Raw genomic sequence first — 20,149 nt, 5'->3', positions numbered from 1 at the left:
ATAACCTATTTGCATATAATATCTGTAAAAAATATCTTTGGGAGGGGAAAGACACTGATATGGACATCGTGCGTGTGTGCTCCCTGACCTCTGGCAATCTACCCCTAGTTTTCTTCTGGGAACAAGTTCTACCTTAGTCTTGCTCAATGTGATTCCAGCAAAGCTGACTCCATTTGGTTCCCCTGCCATTTGGCTTGACCTAGGTCTAAATGATCCTTTTGGATTGAGATCTGACACTACGAGGCTTTGCTCATCATTCAAACTCTTTTGCTGGTATTTCTGGGAGGGTCTGTGGATCTGAAACATGAGAGAATATTTAAGGACAGAAGCTGCTGAAAACCTGTTCTTTCTTTGTGAATCCTGACAGTAGGACTGATATGGCGGTAGAGGGCATGGGTGGAGAAGGGATGACATTTACCTTGGAATTTTTTCATATTGCATGTTTAAGCCAGTTTGTACTGAGAATTTATCACCTGCAACCCAGAGCATTATCTACATTGCTGAGTTCCCAAACAACTGATGGTCAATACAGTGAGAAACCCCATTAGAGTTACTGTCATTAAACACATGCAAATTTTTCCTGCCCCTTGTCACAATCTTGCCCTCCTCTAAGTACTGTATGTAATTATTAATTATTGTGACTGTTTGGCCTAAGCAATAAAGTTGTTAAGACTGTATTTTATTTCTGAATACTCCATAAATGCTATCTTCTAATTTTTTCCAATCTCTGCTGTTAATCAGGACAGGGATTCTACAGGTAGATGACAAATCAACAAATTATATAAACTAGTCCTTTATCTGAGAGAAGTATGGTAGACAGAATTCTAAAAATGTACCTCAAAGATGTCCTGTTCTAATTCCTGGAAAATGTAAACACAAAATACCATTCCATAATTATATTATGTTACATAGCACAGTTGATCTTCAGGTAAGGTAATTAGCTGGATGAGCATATCTATTCACAGGTGCCCCTTTGAAGTAGTTTTTTCCAGCTATTGGGAAGGAAAATGTAGATTCAAAATACAAGGAAGACTTGACACACCATTGCTAGCTTTGAGAATGTAAGCAGCTGTGTGCCAAGAAATGTGGGTATCCTCTAGGAGCTGAGAGTGGCCCCTGGATGACAAGCAAAGCAGTCTTTCAACCATAAAGAAGCAGTCTTTCGACCATAAAGAGCTGAGTTTGACACAAAACCTGGAATAATTTAGAAGATTCTTCCCCAGAGCCTCCAGATAAGAGTCCAACTTCACCAACACTTTAATTTCAGCCTGTGAAGCCCTAAGTGGAGAACTAGCAAGACTATTTGATTTCTGAACTGAAGAACTATGAGGTAGTAAACAGAACATGTTTTAAGATGTTGTTTGGAATATTTTGTTACACAGCAATAGACAACTAATACAGGCAGTTATTACAACAGTAGCCATGTGTTGCTGATATTTTAGGATAATGATTTATTTTGGACTATATTTATTCTGGACTATAAAGATATACACTCTTTCAACCTTGGATTAATGAAATATATGGCATACTAGTAAATCATAATGAGGATTGTATAAGACACGTAAGTATAATAATATGAGACTTTTGCCACATACTAATATATCCATACCTAATCTATCTGTGTATGGTCTCATTAAAATATGCATATGCATGCATGTGTAAACTTCCATATAAAAAAGGAAAACTCTAATCTCACCCACACATACATGCATGCTTTTTTCTTATGAGTAAGACAGGGATACAAATCTCAAATTTAGGAAATGACTTTTCACTCATCCTAGTCAAAGAAGTTTCTGCTTATCTGACTCACATTTTACAAATTATATGAGACTGAAGTCCTCACCTCTCCTACAACTTTATTGAATTTGATCATATTTTAGAACTCTCAGGGAAGTGGACTTCCAATATATAAATCTCTAAGTAGCTTAGTCCAGAAATTTTCTATTGGAAATATGCTAAATACCTCCATCTGCTGTTAGAACCAGGAATTAATCTAGTAACTACTTTCTAGTTTACTTTCTAAAATGTTAATATAAATCTCCTATAAATCTGCAGAAATACTTGGTGTCTAGTTCTAATGGTACTTTTTTTCCAGAGGCTCCAGATAATTATTCTTAATTAAAAATAATAAAGAATAAGTATATAAAAAACTTTTTTCCTTAAGAGTATTGAGCCTGCCCTGATCAAATTTGCAGTCTAGTAAAAAAATTTTTCTGAAGAGTTTACCCTGTTATATGATCTGTGTTGTTCTTAGTCCTGGATATTTGCATATGGGGAAAGGTTGGTTTTGCTTTTTATACTTTGCATATTGAAGCAATTATAGATTCACAAGAGGCTGCAAAAAGTGTAAGAAAAATACCATAAACCCTTCCCACAGCTTCTCCTATGATGTCATCTTATATACTATGATACGGTTTCAAAAGGAAGCAGGGGATGTTGCTACCATCCATGGCTCTTTTTCAGATGTTACTGGTTATGCATGCACTTGTGTGTGTATGTGTGTTTGTGTGTGTATGTTTCAATTTATCACATTTGTAGCATTGTGTACCACCACCACAGTCATGATACTCAGCTGTACAATCACCAATAGACTCCTTTTTATATTCATATCCGTTCCCTCTCCAAGTCCCATACTTAACATCTGGCAACCTTTCTTTCCCTAGAACTAGGCTATTTCATGAATATCACATAAATGAGACCATAAAGTATGCATCTTTTTGATATTTAGATTTTTTTCACTCAACATAATTTTGTTGAGGTTCATGAAATTTGCATATATCAACAGTTTATACTTACTTATTGCTAAAGAACATTGCACAACTTAAACTTACATATATTAGATGTCCATAACATTTCAATAAAGCTGAGTGGAAAATAAAATAAGAAAAGAAAGTATATATGGATAGCAAGAATCTAAAGTCCTTGAATTATCCAGTGATAAAAATATTAATTTGTATTAGACTTTGATAAGGCCAAAAGATATATATAATCTCGGAAGTAATTACTAAAAGAACAGCTTCCTAAGAAGAGTATAACTATTAAGATAATTGAAGGGAAAGGAATGAGATAATATTAAATAACAAATATGAGAGAGAGAGAAAAGAGAGAGAGCAGAGTACAGGCTAGATGAACCATATTGAAATCAAACAGCAACATGTTACATTTAAACCCTCCAATTCAATTATAGGTAAATGGACTAATTACTTCAATTACAAACAGAGATTACGATACTGCATTAAAAATCTATATACATTCACGATAAACATTCCTTCACTATAAAGATAAAATTAAAAAAAAAGATATAAAAATGTATCATGCTTACACTAATCAAAAAGTTGGGATTATTACACAAGGCAAAATAATCATTAAGTAAAAGAAAAAAGATTACTACGGATTAGGGGTAAATGGGGACATTTAATGGTAATAATGTTTAATTCACCAGAAAGATACAGCAATTATAAAACTGTTTTTACCTCAAATTATATAATAGCCTGAAATTACAGAAAAGAAAAATTCATTAAACTAATAAAAAGAGAAATAAACAAATCCACAATTATGATGGTAGAGTTTTAGCCATATCTCTCTTGCAAATAATTTAAGAGGCAGAGAAAGTATCACTAAGTATACACAAGATTTGAAAACACATTTTTTATATTTAATCTAATTGCTAGAAGTAGAACACTATACTCCCAAACTTCAGAATATGTACTTTTTTCAAATACACTTGTCAAATTTGTTCAGATGCCTATAAAAATTGTCCAGATGCTGGGAGGGCCATAAAACAAATCTCAACATAGTTGAAAGTCTATCAAAAAATATTCAACAATAGTGGAATTAACCTAGAAGTCAGTAACACACAAACAAGATATATTGCATATATTTGCAAATTTAAAAAATTGACTTCCAAATAATATGGATCAAAGATAGTTATAAAATAGAAATGATAATGAAAATATGACATTAAAATCAGTGGGATGAAGCTAAAGTCATGCAGAGAGGTGAATTTTTATCCTTAAAAGTGTATAGCAGAGGGCCTCCCCGGTGGCGCAGCAGTTAAGCCCTGGGTTGCGAAGCTGCCCACAGCCTCTGCAGTGCCAGTTCGATCACCGGCCGCCGGGAGAGGGTCCCACATGAAGCGCAGACCTCTCCTGCCGCCTGCTGCTCCCCTCGGCAGTGTATTTCGTCAGTCTGCCTGCTCTGCTCTCCCCTCTGACTCTGGTGAATTCTCTCACCCTCCCGCGCTTCTGACTGTACCCAGTGCTTGTATAAATAAATAAATAAATCTTTAAAAAAAAAGAAAAAAAGTGTATAGCAGAAGTAAGAAAAGCTGAAAAAAAAAAATCAGTGAAAACAGCCCTACCAAAGACAGTAGGATTTTCAGTAGGAAAATATAGATAAGGGCATTTTGGTTAAGGAAAACAGAATGAATTAAGTATTGTCAACTTGGATCTAAATAAGTGTAGGGAGGTTCTAAGACAAGAATACAGTGATGTGCATCTGAGAGTTGATGTTTCATTTAACTTAGTAGAGAATGGGTAAACATTGAAGAAAAACATATTCCCAGAGAGGAATGTAAGGCTGAACTAGCTTCTCCCTACAATACAATCCCTACCCTCATTTTACTTGTAGTGATTTGTTTAATATCTCTTTTCCCTGTTAGAAACTGTGGACACAACTCTTGAGGCCTAGAAGTATACCTCTCTTTTCAGTGCTGAATCCCCACTGCCACAGACAGTGCTTGGAACATAGAAAACACTCAATAAATATTTGTGCATTAATAAAGGATTAAATAAATGAGAGCTATAGAAATAAAAAAAGCCATTGAAATAGTTGGGTTCAGCTTTGGAGGGACGAGCAGGTCATAGCACTATGGTTGTAGAGTAAACAATGAGGATCTTGAAATGTACATATAAAATATACATATAAAAGCTCACCTCTCCATTTTCTTATTCCATTAAGTGCTCTATTTCTTTCTTTCATTCATTCATTCATTCAACAACCTGTATTGAATGTCTACTAGGTACTAGGTTTGTTCTGACCCTGGAGATAGAGATATGAATAAAACAAAAGTTCTTGCTGAAAATGGACTTTACATTCTAAAGGGCCAATGCAGATAGTAAATACATATTTGACAGGCAGTAATAAGTACCTTGAAGAAAAATAAAGCAGGGAAAGAGAGTGACAGTGTGAGCATGCATGGTGTATCTGAGAGACTGCCAGAAAGCCAGGATGGTTAGAGAAGAGGAAGGGAGGGGGGAGCTACTATGGACCTGGTAAAGTAGGATCATGTAACATACATGAAGACTGGTTTTGCTGTAAAGGAAATAAGTCATTAAAGGATTTGGAACTGAGAACACCTATGATACTACTTACTAATGTGAAAGAGTTAGTATGGTCACAAAGTGAAGAATGGGCAGTAGGGAGACAAAGGTAGAAGATATAGATGAGTTAGAGGGCTAAGCTTTAGGTCAATTTGACTGCTTAAAATCTGCACCCATTTTTTTCCCATAAACTATAAGTTGATAACATTTTCACCACCTGATCATATCCATCCACATCACCCAAACCTAGAACCTCACTACCTATAATTTTCACTATTAGAATACTGGCCATTCTAACTTTAGGTTGGAAGAATGTAGTTGGAGAGAGCCCCATTCATCTCTTAAACAGCTTTATAGACAATATTGAATAGAACAGAAAGATAAGTAGACAATTTCTTAAATGAAATTAAGCAGCGTAACTGAAGGTTTTGGTACCTCATGGAAATAAGTGAGAAAAATTAATCACAAAATGCTTACTTGAAAGTCTTTGATAATTTCTATATTAATACACATTTATGGATATAAATCTAATCCTCTGGAATGCTTACTTTTGACTTTATTTTAAAGAAGCAGAAGCAACTAAATTATTTGTTCACATTAATTTACAGAGAACATATGGGAATTAATTTTTAAAATATACCAAGACATAGGGCCTCCCTGGTGGTGCAAGGGGTTAAGACGCAACCTAAGAAGCTATCCACAGCCACTGCAGCACAAGTTCAACCCCCGGCCAGGGAGAGAACCACATGGCACAGCAGACCTCTCCTGACTCACCCACTGCTCTCCTCAGCAGTGTATTTCAGCTGATTAACCTGTTTTGTTCCCCACTCTGTCTCTGGTGAATCCTCTCACTCCCCCATACCTGTGGCCTATACCCCAGTTCTTGTATGCATAAATAAATCTTTAAAAAAATATATATACCAAGACATAAATAGGTAACAAATATCTTCCAATATCAGGATATTTGACTTTTCAACAAATATTATATCTCTGCATCTCTGGAACACACAGTAATTTCATATTAGTAAATGTAACACCATAACTTTGTATATAGTACCGAAGAGCTAAAGATTATTGTTTAAAGTTGAACATTTTCAATAGTTAGGAATTATAATATAAACTTATATGAGACTATTCCTAGAAACTGTAATTTTATTTAGTGAATATTATAAACACTGATAGGATATTAACATTTGCCTTACTGGTTGAGTGTTCTAGAAATAAGAATTTGAATGTGGCAATTTAAACAGTTCATCTTTCTTTAAAAGAATTATGCATTCAGTATCTCTATAAACATTGTCATGCTTAATGAACAAAATAAGAATGCTTAAATCAATAAATTTGAATCAAATAAGATGGCTACAGATTACCATAAAATATATGCAGAACTACATAAATGATTTAATAGAATCATATGCCTTAGGAAAATCAGATTTTCCATTGTAATATGTAGTTTTTTTCCAATTTATAATTATAGACATCATTTGTCCTTTTAAAGAATTTTTCATTATTATTAATTTACATTTCTTTAGAAAGTAGAAGGTTATAACAGCTCTGTTAGCTAGTATATCTCAAACCTGATACCAAGAAAGAAAAGCCATAAATGTAGAAAAAATGTCACTTCTTTCAAGCTTCAGTTCTTCTATTCTATCAAGGAAAGGTTTTATAAAAATTGACCAATGAAGTACAGTTTGGATTTATATTCTTTTGAAAGAGTATATATAATAAAGTAAACATAATAAATATAAAAATACTCAATGCTGTTTTCCCCTGTAGCAGACTTAATTACAGTAAAAGAATTTATTTTATAGCTATTGTAAAAATGTAAATGGGCCTTTAAAACTGATTGAAAAATTATATTTCATAAATGAAAGTTTGATTTTAATTTAAACAATTCTCATAAGGATTGATATGCATTATTCAGAATATTCTGCTTTTGTTATGATTGAAATAAAGATACTTCAGGAAACCAGAGGACAGAAACACCTGTTTATTATCAAATGACATCTCCTGGTAACTGTAATGATTTTATGCACTAGATTAACTTTAAAATGTAAATATTACAATGCTTTAAAATTTAAATTATTATGTAAAAAGTTGCCTAGTTTAGTCCAAATAGTCCTATCAGTAAAGCACGTATCAAAGTCTATATTAAAAATGCTTTCATAACATATGTTGATTTTTGTCCTATTATAAATGTAACATTCAACTATTAAAACATAAAAACTTAAAACTCAATAACAACTGTCAATGTGTTGGTATATTTCCCATCTGGCTAGTTATCTATACATCTTTATTAGCATAAAATTGGATAATATTAAACATGATTTATAACTAACTTTTTTATTAGCACCAAAATTCATGAGATATTAAAGTACATTAAATTTAAAAATCCAAGGACTTTTAAATATATGTTCTTTTTAGATGAAATTTTGCTAGTTGAGAAAACATGGATGAACCTAGATGGTAGTTTGTTAAGTGAAATAAGTCAGAGAAAGACAAATACCATGTGATTTTACTCATATATGTAACATAAAGAAAGAGAACAAATGAACAAAAAGAAACTCTTAAATATGAGAATAGAACGGTGGTTACCAGAAGGGCTGGGGATGGGGTGTAGGTGAAACAGGTAAAGGGGTCAATGATGGTGCTGGCTGGAAACTACACTTTTGGTATAGTTTACACAACAGATAGTACATACACATGTCAAAATAAAACACAGCATACCTGAAACTTACATGTTATAAACCAATATTATGCCAATAAAAATTGTAAAAGTAAATATACTTTTTTTTTTTTGAAAGAATGAAGTTATGCCAAGTTGAGTCATGAAGAGAAATGTCAGTGTGATCCATGGCAGCTGCCTGCTGCTTGCTTCTGGGAAGGAAGGGACCAGTTAGGGCTACAGTAGCTAGCAAAGTCACCAGTGGGAAAAGAACAAAGGCCTTTCCAAAGCCACTAACACAGATGCGCCCAAAGGCAAACTGTCAGAAACAGTTAAGATGACAGCTACTCACAGTTCATTATTTCCTTCTCACAGGTCACTGGGTGACAAGCTGGGTCAGTGTGCTTTGTCGGCTGTCCTAGTCCTTTCCCACCCCCTATTCAATTTAAATAAGGGTAAAGGGCTCTACTGGATAAACTAATGTAAACAAACACATTCCAGACACTTAAAGATGCTGGAATAAGGCATTTATTTTATTTTGGACCAAACTTAGAATGAAATGTACATGCAACTTACTCTACTCAAGCAAGAAGAAAACCACATTTCTATATCTCACTGAGGAGCTAAAACATTTTAAGTGTGGCTAAAGGAAATTAAAAATATAACAACATGAACTAAGAATCTTTCATTAAAGACCTTATCTAGTCAAAGAATTTCCTTTCAATTCAATAATTGAAAAATAATTTTTCTAAGTGACTACCAAAAAAAAAAAAAAGGACCAACAATCAGATGGAGAGATTGAAATGAAAAACTTAAAAACTAAAAACTTGAAATCTCTCTCTTTCCACAAGAGATTGAAATGAAAAAGTTAAATGAAATGATTCTGTAGATGGCAGAGACTGGTAGTAGTGATTGTTACATTGTTTATTTTTTAGGCTATAATTAAAATAATGCACCAATCAAAATATCAACAGTCTAATCAAAAAAATTTATGATCTACTATGCATACAATTTTAGTAATGACAACATGGCTACCTCAATATGATACATTCTGTTATGAAATCAATGGAATAAAAACTACTAGAAATGAAAAATAAAATAGTGGTAAAGAGTATGGTCTATAAATCCAAGTGGAAATGGATTCAAATTTTAAACCACTCATTAACCTCATTAACCAGTATGACTGAGCACATCACCTAACCACTCTTAGCTTTAGTCGCCATATTTTTAGGGATTCTTAGAGTACCTCCACATTTGATTACTATGTCAACAAACAAATGACTCTATTGTATTGCTATAAGAATACTTAGAATAGCAATTGGCACATGGTACCCATAACAGTGGCAGTTATCAGTTACCTGTCACCATATTTAGTGTATACAAAGCTAAAATGAACCACATTTCAAGGCGTGAATTAATTTGATATTATTAAAAATTATAGTTAAGATATTACAAAGGGATTTTTAAAATTTCTATACTAATCAAGCGCAAGCCTCTGTAAATCCAGAATGTGGGCTTCAACAAGAAATAAAGGGTTCACAATCTCCCTTACTATTTTCTATCTCTTAGTTTTCACTGAAAATTGCATATACTGATGTGTCTTTTATTATTCATTTTCTGAATTGTTTCACCTTATTTAAAGGAACCATTCCAAGATAAACAGCAAGTCAAAGTAATAGACCCCATTTGAAAAACTTAAGATTTAAAAGAAACATTAAGACAAGAACATGAATGGTCAGGCAGAATAATACAGAAGTAAAACATAAGACTTTGGACTTAAATAGGCCTGCTATAAATTACTAGCTGCAAAGCTTTAGCCAAGTAACTTAATATCTGTGTGCTTTTCCTATCAGTAAAACAGATAATATCTGTTTCATGTACCTCACAGATTATTGAGAAACAATGTACATAAAGCACTAGGCAAAAGTCAGTATATGTTATTAATAATCTGATGTTATCCTTTATTTTCACACATTACTTCCATTAACTACCAATTTCTTTGTCTTTCATCAAATTTGGCTACTGAGGTTCTCTCTTTCCTTGGTTACTTGTAAGGTAGTACGTACATTTGTATTTCTCTTATCCTTTTATTCTTTTCAATAACACATTCTTCAAATTATTTGTTCACTAATGCTTTCCTTAATGTTTTAAAATGGTACTTCTTTTTTCCAAATTCCACAAATCAGTTCATTTCACACTATTCCCTTTCTTTCAGCGATTTTATTCTTTACTTTGTAAAATTATCATTGGTGAAAGTAAGGAAATGTAAAGCCCTCTTTTGAAGCTGTGATAGTATAATGCACTGATTGGCTTATAATTGGAAAGCATGCGTACTTAACAAGACAACCTAAGGTTAAAAGTGATCAATATTCCAAATACAGTACCATGTTCTCATTTTACCCCATAATTCCTTCCAAAATGAGAGGAAAGTAATTGCTCTAAGTATTTACTCTTTACTCAAAATAACTTCACTGAAGAACAGAAACAGAGGGAGAGAAACTGAAATTACATCTATTGTAGTAAATTGTGGGGGTGGAGAAGAGAATGCTGATAAATCCTACAGATTTAAGTATAAAAAAGAAGGCTGGAAAAATTGCTGGAGCCTAAGACAAACCCTGAGGAATGCTAAGAAGTCCTTGGGAAATTTCTTATGAAATAAAGTACAAAATATATTTACCAGTTAATTACTACTGACTTAAAAAAATTTAAATATACCCCATTAAAAACTCTTTTCTATCTCTCCTTATTTTCACAACTACTACTTATTGAGTGCTTATTACATTCCTGAAAGTTTGAAGACAACTCATTTAATTCTGACAACTCAAACAAATGCTATGAGATGTTAACTGACATTAATTGTTGTCTTGCTATCATTTTTGCCTCACATTTGCTAATCTATATGCCCTTCTTCCAGTGTTTCATCATCAAACTCTGTTGCCTCAGGGGAAATACATCAGAATACAGAAGACAAATTCCTAAACTAATCGATGCCCTCAGTCTTTAGAGAAAATATTTCCAGGCCAGAGAAAAGGTGAGTCAAAAGTGAGTTACTCCCCTTCAGGGGATCCTCCCCACCTCCCAGGGCCACCAGAGCCAAAGACAGCATAAGGCAAACACAAAAATCTTATACAGGTTTCAGAAATCTGAGAGCAGAAGTAACATGTGCCTTCTAGAGTAGAAACCAGGATAATGACAAGTTCCCCAATATTTTCTCAAAGAGAGTAGAAGTATCTGTCTACTGTGTAGAAGATAGGCCAATAGTGATCTCATAGAACATAATTTGAGGTCCTCAGTGCCCCAGTGTTCCTTTAGTTCTTGTTTAACTAAAAACATAAAAACTGCTCCCAGGAACTTAAATACTAGTTAGAGAGGGCCCAGGCTGTATTAATGACCCTGTGGTTATATCATGGGTGATCAAAGAGTTGAGAAATTTCTATGTGATTTTTAAAAAGTAACAGGGAAGAAAGACTTCAACAAGTTTTCCTACATGTCCAGGACACCACCCTACTACGATATGGTAAAGTACTATATTTCTTCTTTAGCTTGTATCTTATTCAAAACAACAAATACAAAAAATTTGCGGGTTAAATAACAAATTAAAGAGATAATAAATAGAAGAGTCACTTCTGTTATCAGGAAAAAAATGACCCCCTCCTGTCAAACAGGAATATGTAATTTAAGAATACTTAATTTAAAATAGCTTTTTAATTTAAATAAAGTTACATTTAATTTAAATGCGGTTACAATGTTTTTCATTTCTCATGTAATTGGCATTTCTATCTACAGCAATAGTTAAACTTAGAATTTCCCTTCTGAGTAAGGAAAGAAGGTATTACTGCTTAAGAGTCCTTCAGTCAATAGTTAATTTCAAACAATTTTACATTAAAATTGAAGTTCATAAAGTTATTTTGTGATTATAACACCAACCTTAATGAAATAATAATAATAAAGTTTAGTTTTTCAGTTAAATATAGAGGATCAAAGAAATAGTTTCCATTTTCCAACAAAGGATAATTTTTAATTGGTTAGAAAAATCACTAATGTTCGGGCCTCCCCAGTGGCGCATCGGTTGAGTGCTGGGTTGCGAAGCTGCCCACAGCCTCTGCAGCGCCGGTTCGATCCCCAGCTGCTCCCCGGCCACCAGAGGAGGGTCCCACATGGGGTGCAGACCTCTCCTGCCGCCCGCTGCTCCCCTCAGCAGTGTACTTCAGTCCTTCTGCCTGCTCTGCTCCCCGCTCTGGCTCTGGTGAATTCTCTCACCCTCCCCTGCTTCTGACTGTACCCAATGCTTGTATAAATAAATAAATAAATAAATCTTTAAAAAAAAAAAAACAGAAAAAAAGAAAAATCACTAATGTTGGTATTATTCCAATAATAAAAATTTTCCTATTTATTAAATTATCACCACTTCAGACCACCTATTGTGCATTTATCCTCAGATGTGACTATAATATTCTTATAGAATAAAAAAGAATGTTTATGGTCTATGTCTTCTCATAGCCCTATTAGTTTTTGGTTTTGTTTTTTTTTTTTTTTACAATTGTTTATATGTTCATTGCTGCCTTACCCAACTTACTTTCTTTCAAATTATTTTAGTGAGACCCCAGGAGAGCAACTCTTCCTAGGTATACTTATAAACAAAACCATATATCAGTCTTTAACAAAATAAATATAAATGTCACCTCTCCTCATCAAATATGACCCCAAAACTAATATGCTTGAAAGCCAAAGGGCTTCTGAGAGATTTCAATAATCTTCAAGAAATCAATCTTACGTGAAATTGAAGGAAAACATCGAATGTCATTGAGCAATAAAACTCAGTTCTGTCAGCGCCCTACCTCTGAGCAGAAGCCTTGGGATGTTTGTCTTCTAGTTTCTTCACCAGCGCCACTGTCAGCTGCCCTGTCTTCCCAAGAGACTCTTCTGGCATCAAATGGGTATCTGAAGGTTCTGGCAGTTGCTTCAGATCAAAGATACTGGCACGTTTTTGCAGAACCTAATAAATGAAATAGAGGAATATATAGCTAGCTAATTTGGCATAATTATATATGCCAAAATTAAACATTTTCATAGTTCCTTCAGTTTTCTTTACTTAGCATATAAGTCATTTGTATGTGGCCAAAATAAAAGAAAGCAGTCCTAAGAAAAGCTAGCATATCATCATCTATTTAGTAAAATGTTTATATAAATATAAACATACATATAGTTATTTGTATTATGTGTATGACTTTAAGTAATCAGTTATATGAAGATGTGAATTTATGCTTTCCTCCTGGAAACAAATTGAACATTTTTTTCTCATTTCAAATACATTTTAGAGATCTATTTCTATCTTGCATCTGGCTCTCTACACCGACCTCTTCTGCTAGGCTGCTGCCATGTTCCTGATGAGATGTGTTCCAGGCACCATGATGAATGTGATACTCTGTCTGGGTCACATCCACTTGCACGTTTAGCTCCTCTAGGTAGGTCAGAACAAATTCAGGATAAACCTATAAAAAGGAAAAAAATAAATAATACCGGGCCTCCCTGGTGGCACAAGGGGTTAAGCACCGCACTATGAAGCAATCCGAAGCCTCTGTAGCATGAGTTCGATCCCCGGCCAGCCAGGGAGCAACCCACATGGCACAGCAGACCTCTCCTATCTCTCCCGCTGCTCCCCTCAGCAGTGTGTTTTGGTCAGTCTGCCTGTTCTGTTCCCCACTCTGTCTCTGGTGAATCCTCTCACCCCCCGCATCTCTGGCCTGTACCCCAGCTCTTGTATGCATTAATAAATAAATTAAAAAAATAAACATAAATAGTACCAGGCTTGTAACAACAGTCAAAAATCTATACATGTAGAACAATGGGAGAATAAATTAGATTAATAGTCAAAAATTCTGGCTAAGAGATTTTGTATTTTATTATTAATTTCAGCTCAAAATCAAGTCAAATTACTTTCATATTAAGATTTCTAGTTAGTTGTTTAATCTCATCAAGTCTAAGTTGCTAATCTTTACCTTCAGATAGATAAGATAAATATTAAATAGACAAGATAGGTTGATAGATGAATAGGATAAGATTAAAATATTTAAAGTTATCTTATATATTAAGAATGGTAACTGACATTGCAGTACTTCTCAATAAATAAAATATTATTGTAAACATTTTACATATATATCATAGTTATATTCCTTGGGAGTATTAAATACTGCTCTACAAGAGAAGAAAACAAATAAGAAAGATGAATTTTATTAGCTGCAAGAAACAGATAAATCAGTTAATTTACAAGAAAGAAGCCAAGCATATACAATGGAAAAGGTAAAGTCTCTTCAACAAATGGGTATGGAGAAAACTGGACAGCAACATGCAATAGAATGAAACAAGACCACTATCGCATATCATACAAAAAAATTACTCAAAATGTGATAAACGACTTCGATGTGACAGTGGAAATGTGGCAGAAGCTGCCACAGTGGCTAGAGCCGCCTCAGCAGTGTTCTCTCACCCTACTGCTCCACCACAAGCTGGTTCTGGCTGTGGCTCCTCAGAGCCCCACAACCTCCCTTTCATGTATACTTCCTGGATTGTGAAATGGAAACCAATCAGGTACAAGCTATGAGCTGACTGGTGTTAAATTGTCCAGTCAGCCACAGGACTGAAAAACAGTCCAATCAGACTATTAGTTGGGGCACCCTGAAGGAGAACATAAGCCAGGGTGGGAAGGTGTGAGGGGCACAGTTCCTGCCTCCAAAGAAAGAAGGGTAAGACTCTGTTCCTGGCCTCTGAAGAAAGAACAAAGGACCAGAAGCTGACCTCAAATGAAAAAAGTAGCAGCATCCAGCAGCCAACCTCACAAGGAGGAGGAGAAGCTGAAGACCTATGTCAGAGAATGGGCCTCTGGACAGTCCTAGCTCTGACATCACCTGAAAGGAGCACCAAAGGCTCTGGGCCTGGTGTCTCAAAGAGCTATTTGTTGTTGGTGTTTTGCAACAACTGAAAAGATCCGTTAATACTTGGTGTCTCTGACACTACCTCTGGGGCACCAGTAGTGACCATCAGTATTCACTGTGACCATCACAATTGTCCCATGTGGTCTAGCTCTGTTGACAGGTGACTGGTACTCTGCTTGTATTTCTGGTGGATACTATCTGGGTGAGATATCCAGCCACCTGTGGCTACAGTAAGCTCTTTGTTTCCCCAGATTTATAAAATAAGCCCCATGGTCGTTGTTCTTGGAGGCTGAGATATCTTGCAATTGTGCACATGGGTGAGAACCCCCAGATAGTGACCTGTTCTCTATTGGGCACTGTCCTTTGTTTGGCTATAGCCCTTAGGCCCCTATTGTATAAGTATGCATTGCTTAGGCCCTTGGTTTTAGCTTTTGGCCCTTTTGGCCTTTTGGGGCTTTTTTGATGCTCCCTATAGCCCAGACAGGCATCCTCATTCCAGTCATTCCAGCATCCATTCTCTCCTACCCTGACTGCCACTCTTTCAGATGTAAGACCTGCAACTATAAAGTACAGGAGAGAAAACATAGACCAAAAAAAAACAACATTAGCTTCAGTAATGTCTTTGGAGACTCAACTACACTGACAAGTTTCTGCTCAGGAAAAAATCATAATTGAAAGGAAGAGACTCTACAGAATGGGAAAAAATATTTCCATATCATATATCCAGTAAGAGGCTAATATCCAAGATCTACAAAGAACTCATACAATTCAACAAAAAGAAAACAAAGAATCCTATTCAAAAACGGGCAGAAGAGCTAAATAGACATTTCTCCAAAAAAGATATACAGACAGGCACATGAAAAAATGTTCATCATCACGTATCATTAGGGAAATGAAAATAAATCAAAGCCACAATGAGATATCTTCAAATACCCTTGAGAATGGTATATCAAAAAGACCAGAAATAACAGGTGTTAGTAAGGGCATACAGAACATTGAACCCTCATACAGTGCTGGAGAGCATATAGTCTGATTCAGTCCCTATGAAAAACAATATGGAGGTTGCTCAAAACTTTAAAAGTATATCTACCATATGATCTAGCAATTCCACTCCTAGACATCTATCCAAATATTACAAAAACACTAATTTGAAGCAATATATGCACTTCTATGATCGCTCTAGCAACACAGAATAGTCAAACCATGGAAAAGACCTAAGTGCCTAATAACAGATGAATGGATAAAGAAGATGTGATATATGTACACAATGGAATACTACTCAGCTATAAAAAAACATGAAATATTTTTATTTATAAAACATGGATGGAATTGGAGGGGATTGTGCTAAAACAAAATAAGTCAGAAGGAGAAAGACAAATACTGGATAATTTCACTCATGTGGATTATTAAAAAAAAACAGAGGAACAGACAAAAATAGTGATTATGAACCTTTTATTAAATTTGGCTCTTAATTTTTCATCTGTCACTATTTACTTTCCATGTCCTTTGCCCACCCTTTTTTTTTTAAACTTTTCACATCCCTTCACCCATTTTTCTATTGAAATATTTGTTTCTATTACTGCATCAGGTTTATTATATATATTAAGAGCATGATCCCATTCTCTGAAATTTATACTGAAGAGATTTTCCCTATTTGTCCTATTTCTTTATTTTCTTTTGCTTACAATATTTCAGACGTAGGACTTTTTAAATTATAAATCAAAGTCATTACTGCTTTCTTTTATCAATTTTCCTACTGGTACTGGTAGCAGGCTCATAAAGATGTTTAATCACTACTATTTTTGGGTTAGATGACTAAATCCAGGGCTTTTTAAAAAGGATATTTTATCATTCCATGTTTAAATTTAATTCTTGAAAAAAAAATTTAATTCTTGAATTTAGCTAAAACTGGTAATTGGGCCTCCCTTGGTGGCTCAGTGGTTGAGCACTGGGCTGCAAAGCTGCCCGCAACCACTGCAGTGCCAGTTGGATCCCTGGCCGGCCGGCCAGCGAGAGTGCCCCATGGCTCGCAGACCTCTCTTGCCACCCACTGTTCCCCTCAGCAGTGTGTTTTGTCAGTCTGCCTGTTCTGTTCCCCGTTCTGGTTCTGGTGAATTCTCTCACCCTCCTGCACTTCTGACTGTACCCAGTGCTTATATAAATAAATTAATAAATAAATCTTAAAAAAAAAAAGATAATAAAACTGGTAATTATATAAAGGTAGTGATCTAACTTTATCATTAAGCAAATGAATAGAGGAATGGTTAACTTTAAAGAAACACACACAAAAGGAAAAACTTATCTAAGTAAAGCAATACTACAAAATATATTTAAAGTTGTTCATGATTCTCAGTTTTAGCTTTTATAAATTACCCATAAGTTATTAAAGGCCAGAATCTGTGCCAAATACTCAAGATGTGAGTATTAATATCCATTTTACAAAGACTGTGAAGCTTGGAAAGAGTAAATGACTTGCCTAAGGCCACAAAACTAATAGTGGTAGAGCCCAAATTAGTTATTAATATCCTAATGCAGTAATTTTGTCATTTTTTTTAATGAATTGAATGAGCTCCATTTATGATCCAGCTGCAAATCATTATCAAATTATCCTCCATTTTATCCTTAACTAGCTGGATATAGTTTTGGATATGACTAAATTTAGATCAAATCAAAATGTCTAAACTTTGAAAAGAATGAAATGCCTCATTAATAAATAATTTTCCTCTGTGAATCTAGAAAAACATAATAAAAAATCAGCTGTTGTGTTTGGGAATGGAACTTTAAATGTTTTAGAATCAACTTCTTTCTAAAAATAATTTGCATTATTTTTTGAAAAATGCAAATTAAACACAAAAGTGTGTATTATTTGTTAGTTAGTAATATAATAGTGCTATTGGGAATAATTAGAAAATTACACACTGAAAGAAAAGGAGAGGTTAAAATGGATATTTGGGCACCTGAATTTTAGGAGAAAACAGAAGAAAATACACTAAGCCTTGGTCCTAATTATCTCTGTCTATTGATGCAAAGAATAATACTTATATATAAGATATGACTGTATTTGGGGGTAATAAGAGGCTGTTCTGTGCAGGTATGACTCAGATTGAAGTCATTATTCATAATGTTCAGGTCCTGGACAAAGGTCTGGAGGGATATTAGAGTACAGTCTTAAAATTCTACTTTTTATTTTTACTAAGATGTACAATTCTCATTCTTTCTATGACTCCCGTCTCAGCAACTCCTGAGTCTGTAGCTCAGGAGTATAGTGGAGACATAAATGAGATGAGGGGAATGTTGGGGTGAGTTTCAGAATGAAGTTAGATAAAAATAATTTTTTAATGCTTTGATATATGTTGATTATGTGAAATTTTCTGCTCAGGAGCAGAGGTAAAGGTGTGCAGTCTTGATTGAATTAGTGAATGGGTTGGAATTTTAGCCAGTGTTCCAAAAAATAACTATAAAGGGAATTACTATTATAATGAATTTTTAATTTTAATTTGTATAAAACTCTGCAAATTATTAAAATGGTAAAGTTTGTTATATAATAACAGCTTTTCTCTATAGTCTGATTTGGGCTTTAGGCTTTTTCTGTGGGCATTCTTTCTTAGGCCTAGGAGTATTAGCTGCTCCCTATATCTACATTCTTTAGAGTCTTTTTAGTTGTTACTAGCCAACTTCTGTTTATTCCAATCCCCAGTTACTGATTGTTTATACAAAACCGTTTCTATTCAAATTGCTATGTGGCTTCTGTCTTCTTATTGGCCATTGACTGAAATGAACATAGTGCTTTTATTTCTCTACTTTCCTAGGAGGAAGAGAGGGAAGGAAGGAGGGAGTGGAGATACAGAAAGTGAAAAAGAGAAGGAATAAGTATTGCACTGAAATGCTGGCTTAAATGACAATGAAATGGGTAACTTGTTTTAGGTTTTGGAAGCTTTGTGTTCTAAAGTCAAACAAAAGTTTAAATGAAAGCATTCTGTCAAATCCCTAAATTTCTGAGCACAGAGTGAAATCATTTATGCAGAAAAAGCATGTGTTGCTCTAAACAACAGACAGCACATTTTATAAAAATTAGGAGGTAGGAAACTTAGTGATAAAAGCTGTGGCTTATAAAGCTCTTACCTTAGAATAAATGCAGCCATCGGTTCCAAACACCCACTTCTGAGAATCCTTCCCTTTCTGTCTGTAATGAAAAGGTAATTTAGAGATTGACAATTTTCTGCATACTGGAGTATTTTATTTGGGAAAATTATCTTTTCCCATGTAACCTAAAGGACGACAACCCAGATGCTACCAAGCATACAGTCATCACTGCTGTCAGCAGCCAAAGCCTTCCCTAACACAACCAATTTCTTTGGTAGCCAAAACAATGGTGGCTGTGATGGTGATGATGACAGTGGTTGTGGTGGTAGGGATGTGTATTTGTGTGTGCTGACAATATCAATAGTAACAAATAATTTTAGAAAATAATTAGAATCAATAAGAACATTGTACATTTCTGCCCCCAAAAAATACCCTCAACAAGACAGAAAGAAAGGGACTTAATTAAGTATAAAATTAAGAGTACGTGATGAAAAAATATGCCATGGAAAATTAGGAAACTCAGGTATGTGTTTATGAAAAAACAGAATTTTTAAAGAAATATCAGATTTTTTTGAGCGACATCTCTTAAGAAAGAAAAGCTAAAATGTGATGAAGCTAATCAAGCCTAAGGTAACGAATCATGTATTCATTAATATTAGAAATCTTATATATGTAGGACAAATGAATTAAATTAAGTGTTATAGGATGTTAAAACTTTTTCTACTGCCTCTGAGTTTTGACAGAAACATCAATGGTTGAGATAAAGAGGTGTCAGGTAATGCTATACTTTAAAGCAAGGTGCTATATGATCTAGAAAAATATGTAAAGGCAGCAGTCTAAACCAGATTCAGTGCACATTAGCCCTTCATGCACATCTAAGTTATAACAAGAAAACTGAAAATTTCTTGGGCATGTAGAAATGAGTGTTTGATAATAACAATAGATCTCCAGGCCTCTCTACTCAAAGACCGATTCTACAGGTCTAGACCCCAGAAATCTATGGTACCATATAACACAAGTGATTCCAATGATAAAAGCTCTGAGGAATTTGGATGCATGTGGCCTATGGAGCATATTTTGGAAAACACTGAAGTAGAATGATGAGAGTTGGGGGAAGAACATACTTAAAATATTATAAAAGGAAAAAT

At 34.4% G+C, this 20,149-nt stretch overlaps 1 protein-coding gene and 1 long non-coding RNA gene across 3 annotated transcripts in view; one reads left to right on the top strand and one right to left on the bottom strand.

Annotated features, from left to right (window-relative positions):
• LOC119255396 (uncharacterized) overlaps nucleotides 1–18,909 on the top strand; it is a 73,179-nt gene extending 54,270 nt beyond the window's left edge. Inside the window, exons 1-3 of one of the 2 annotated variants that reach the window (XR_008553466.1) lie at nucleotides 11,280–11,503; nucleotides 13,305–13,451; nucleotides 18,728–18,909. This is a non-coding gene — a long non-coding RNA (uncharacterized LOC119255396). Of the gene's footprint in view, nucleotides 1–10,900; nucleotides 11,018–11,279; nucleotides 11,504–13,304; nucleotides 13,452–18,727 lie in introns of those variants that run through there. The other variant, XR_008553465.1, reaches the window with a different exon arrangement.
• The window catches only part of DCDC1 (doublecortin domain containing 1), a 333,033-nt gene that overhangs the window by 121,408 nt on the left and 191,476 nt on the right, over nucleotides 1–20,149 (bottom strand). The window contains exons 18-20 of the mRNA XM_054699296.1: nucleotides 19,041–19,101; nucleotides 13,344–13,478; nucleotides 12,825–12,982 (exon numbers count right to left, since the gene is read on the bottom strand). Of these exons, the coding sequence (XP_054555271.1) occupies nucleotides 12,825–12,982; nucleotides 13,344–13,478; nucleotides 19,041–19,101 (354 nt within the window). The remainder of the gene's footprint in view (nucleotides 1–12,824; nucleotides 12,983–13,343; nucleotides 13,479–19,040; nucleotides 19,102–20,149) is intronic.

Source organism: Talpa occidentalis, unplaced genomic scaffold (genome assembly GCF_014898055.3).
Source record: "Talpa occidentalis isolate TD23 unplaced genomic scaffold, MPIMG_talOcc4v2.1 talOcc4.3, whole genome shotgun sequence".
NCBI lineage: Eukaryota > Metazoa > Chordata > Mammalia > Eulipotyphla > Talpidae > Talpa > Talpa occidentalis.
Note: the sequence above shows the minus strand (reverse complement) of the source record. Positions and strands in the feature narration are given on the sequence as shown.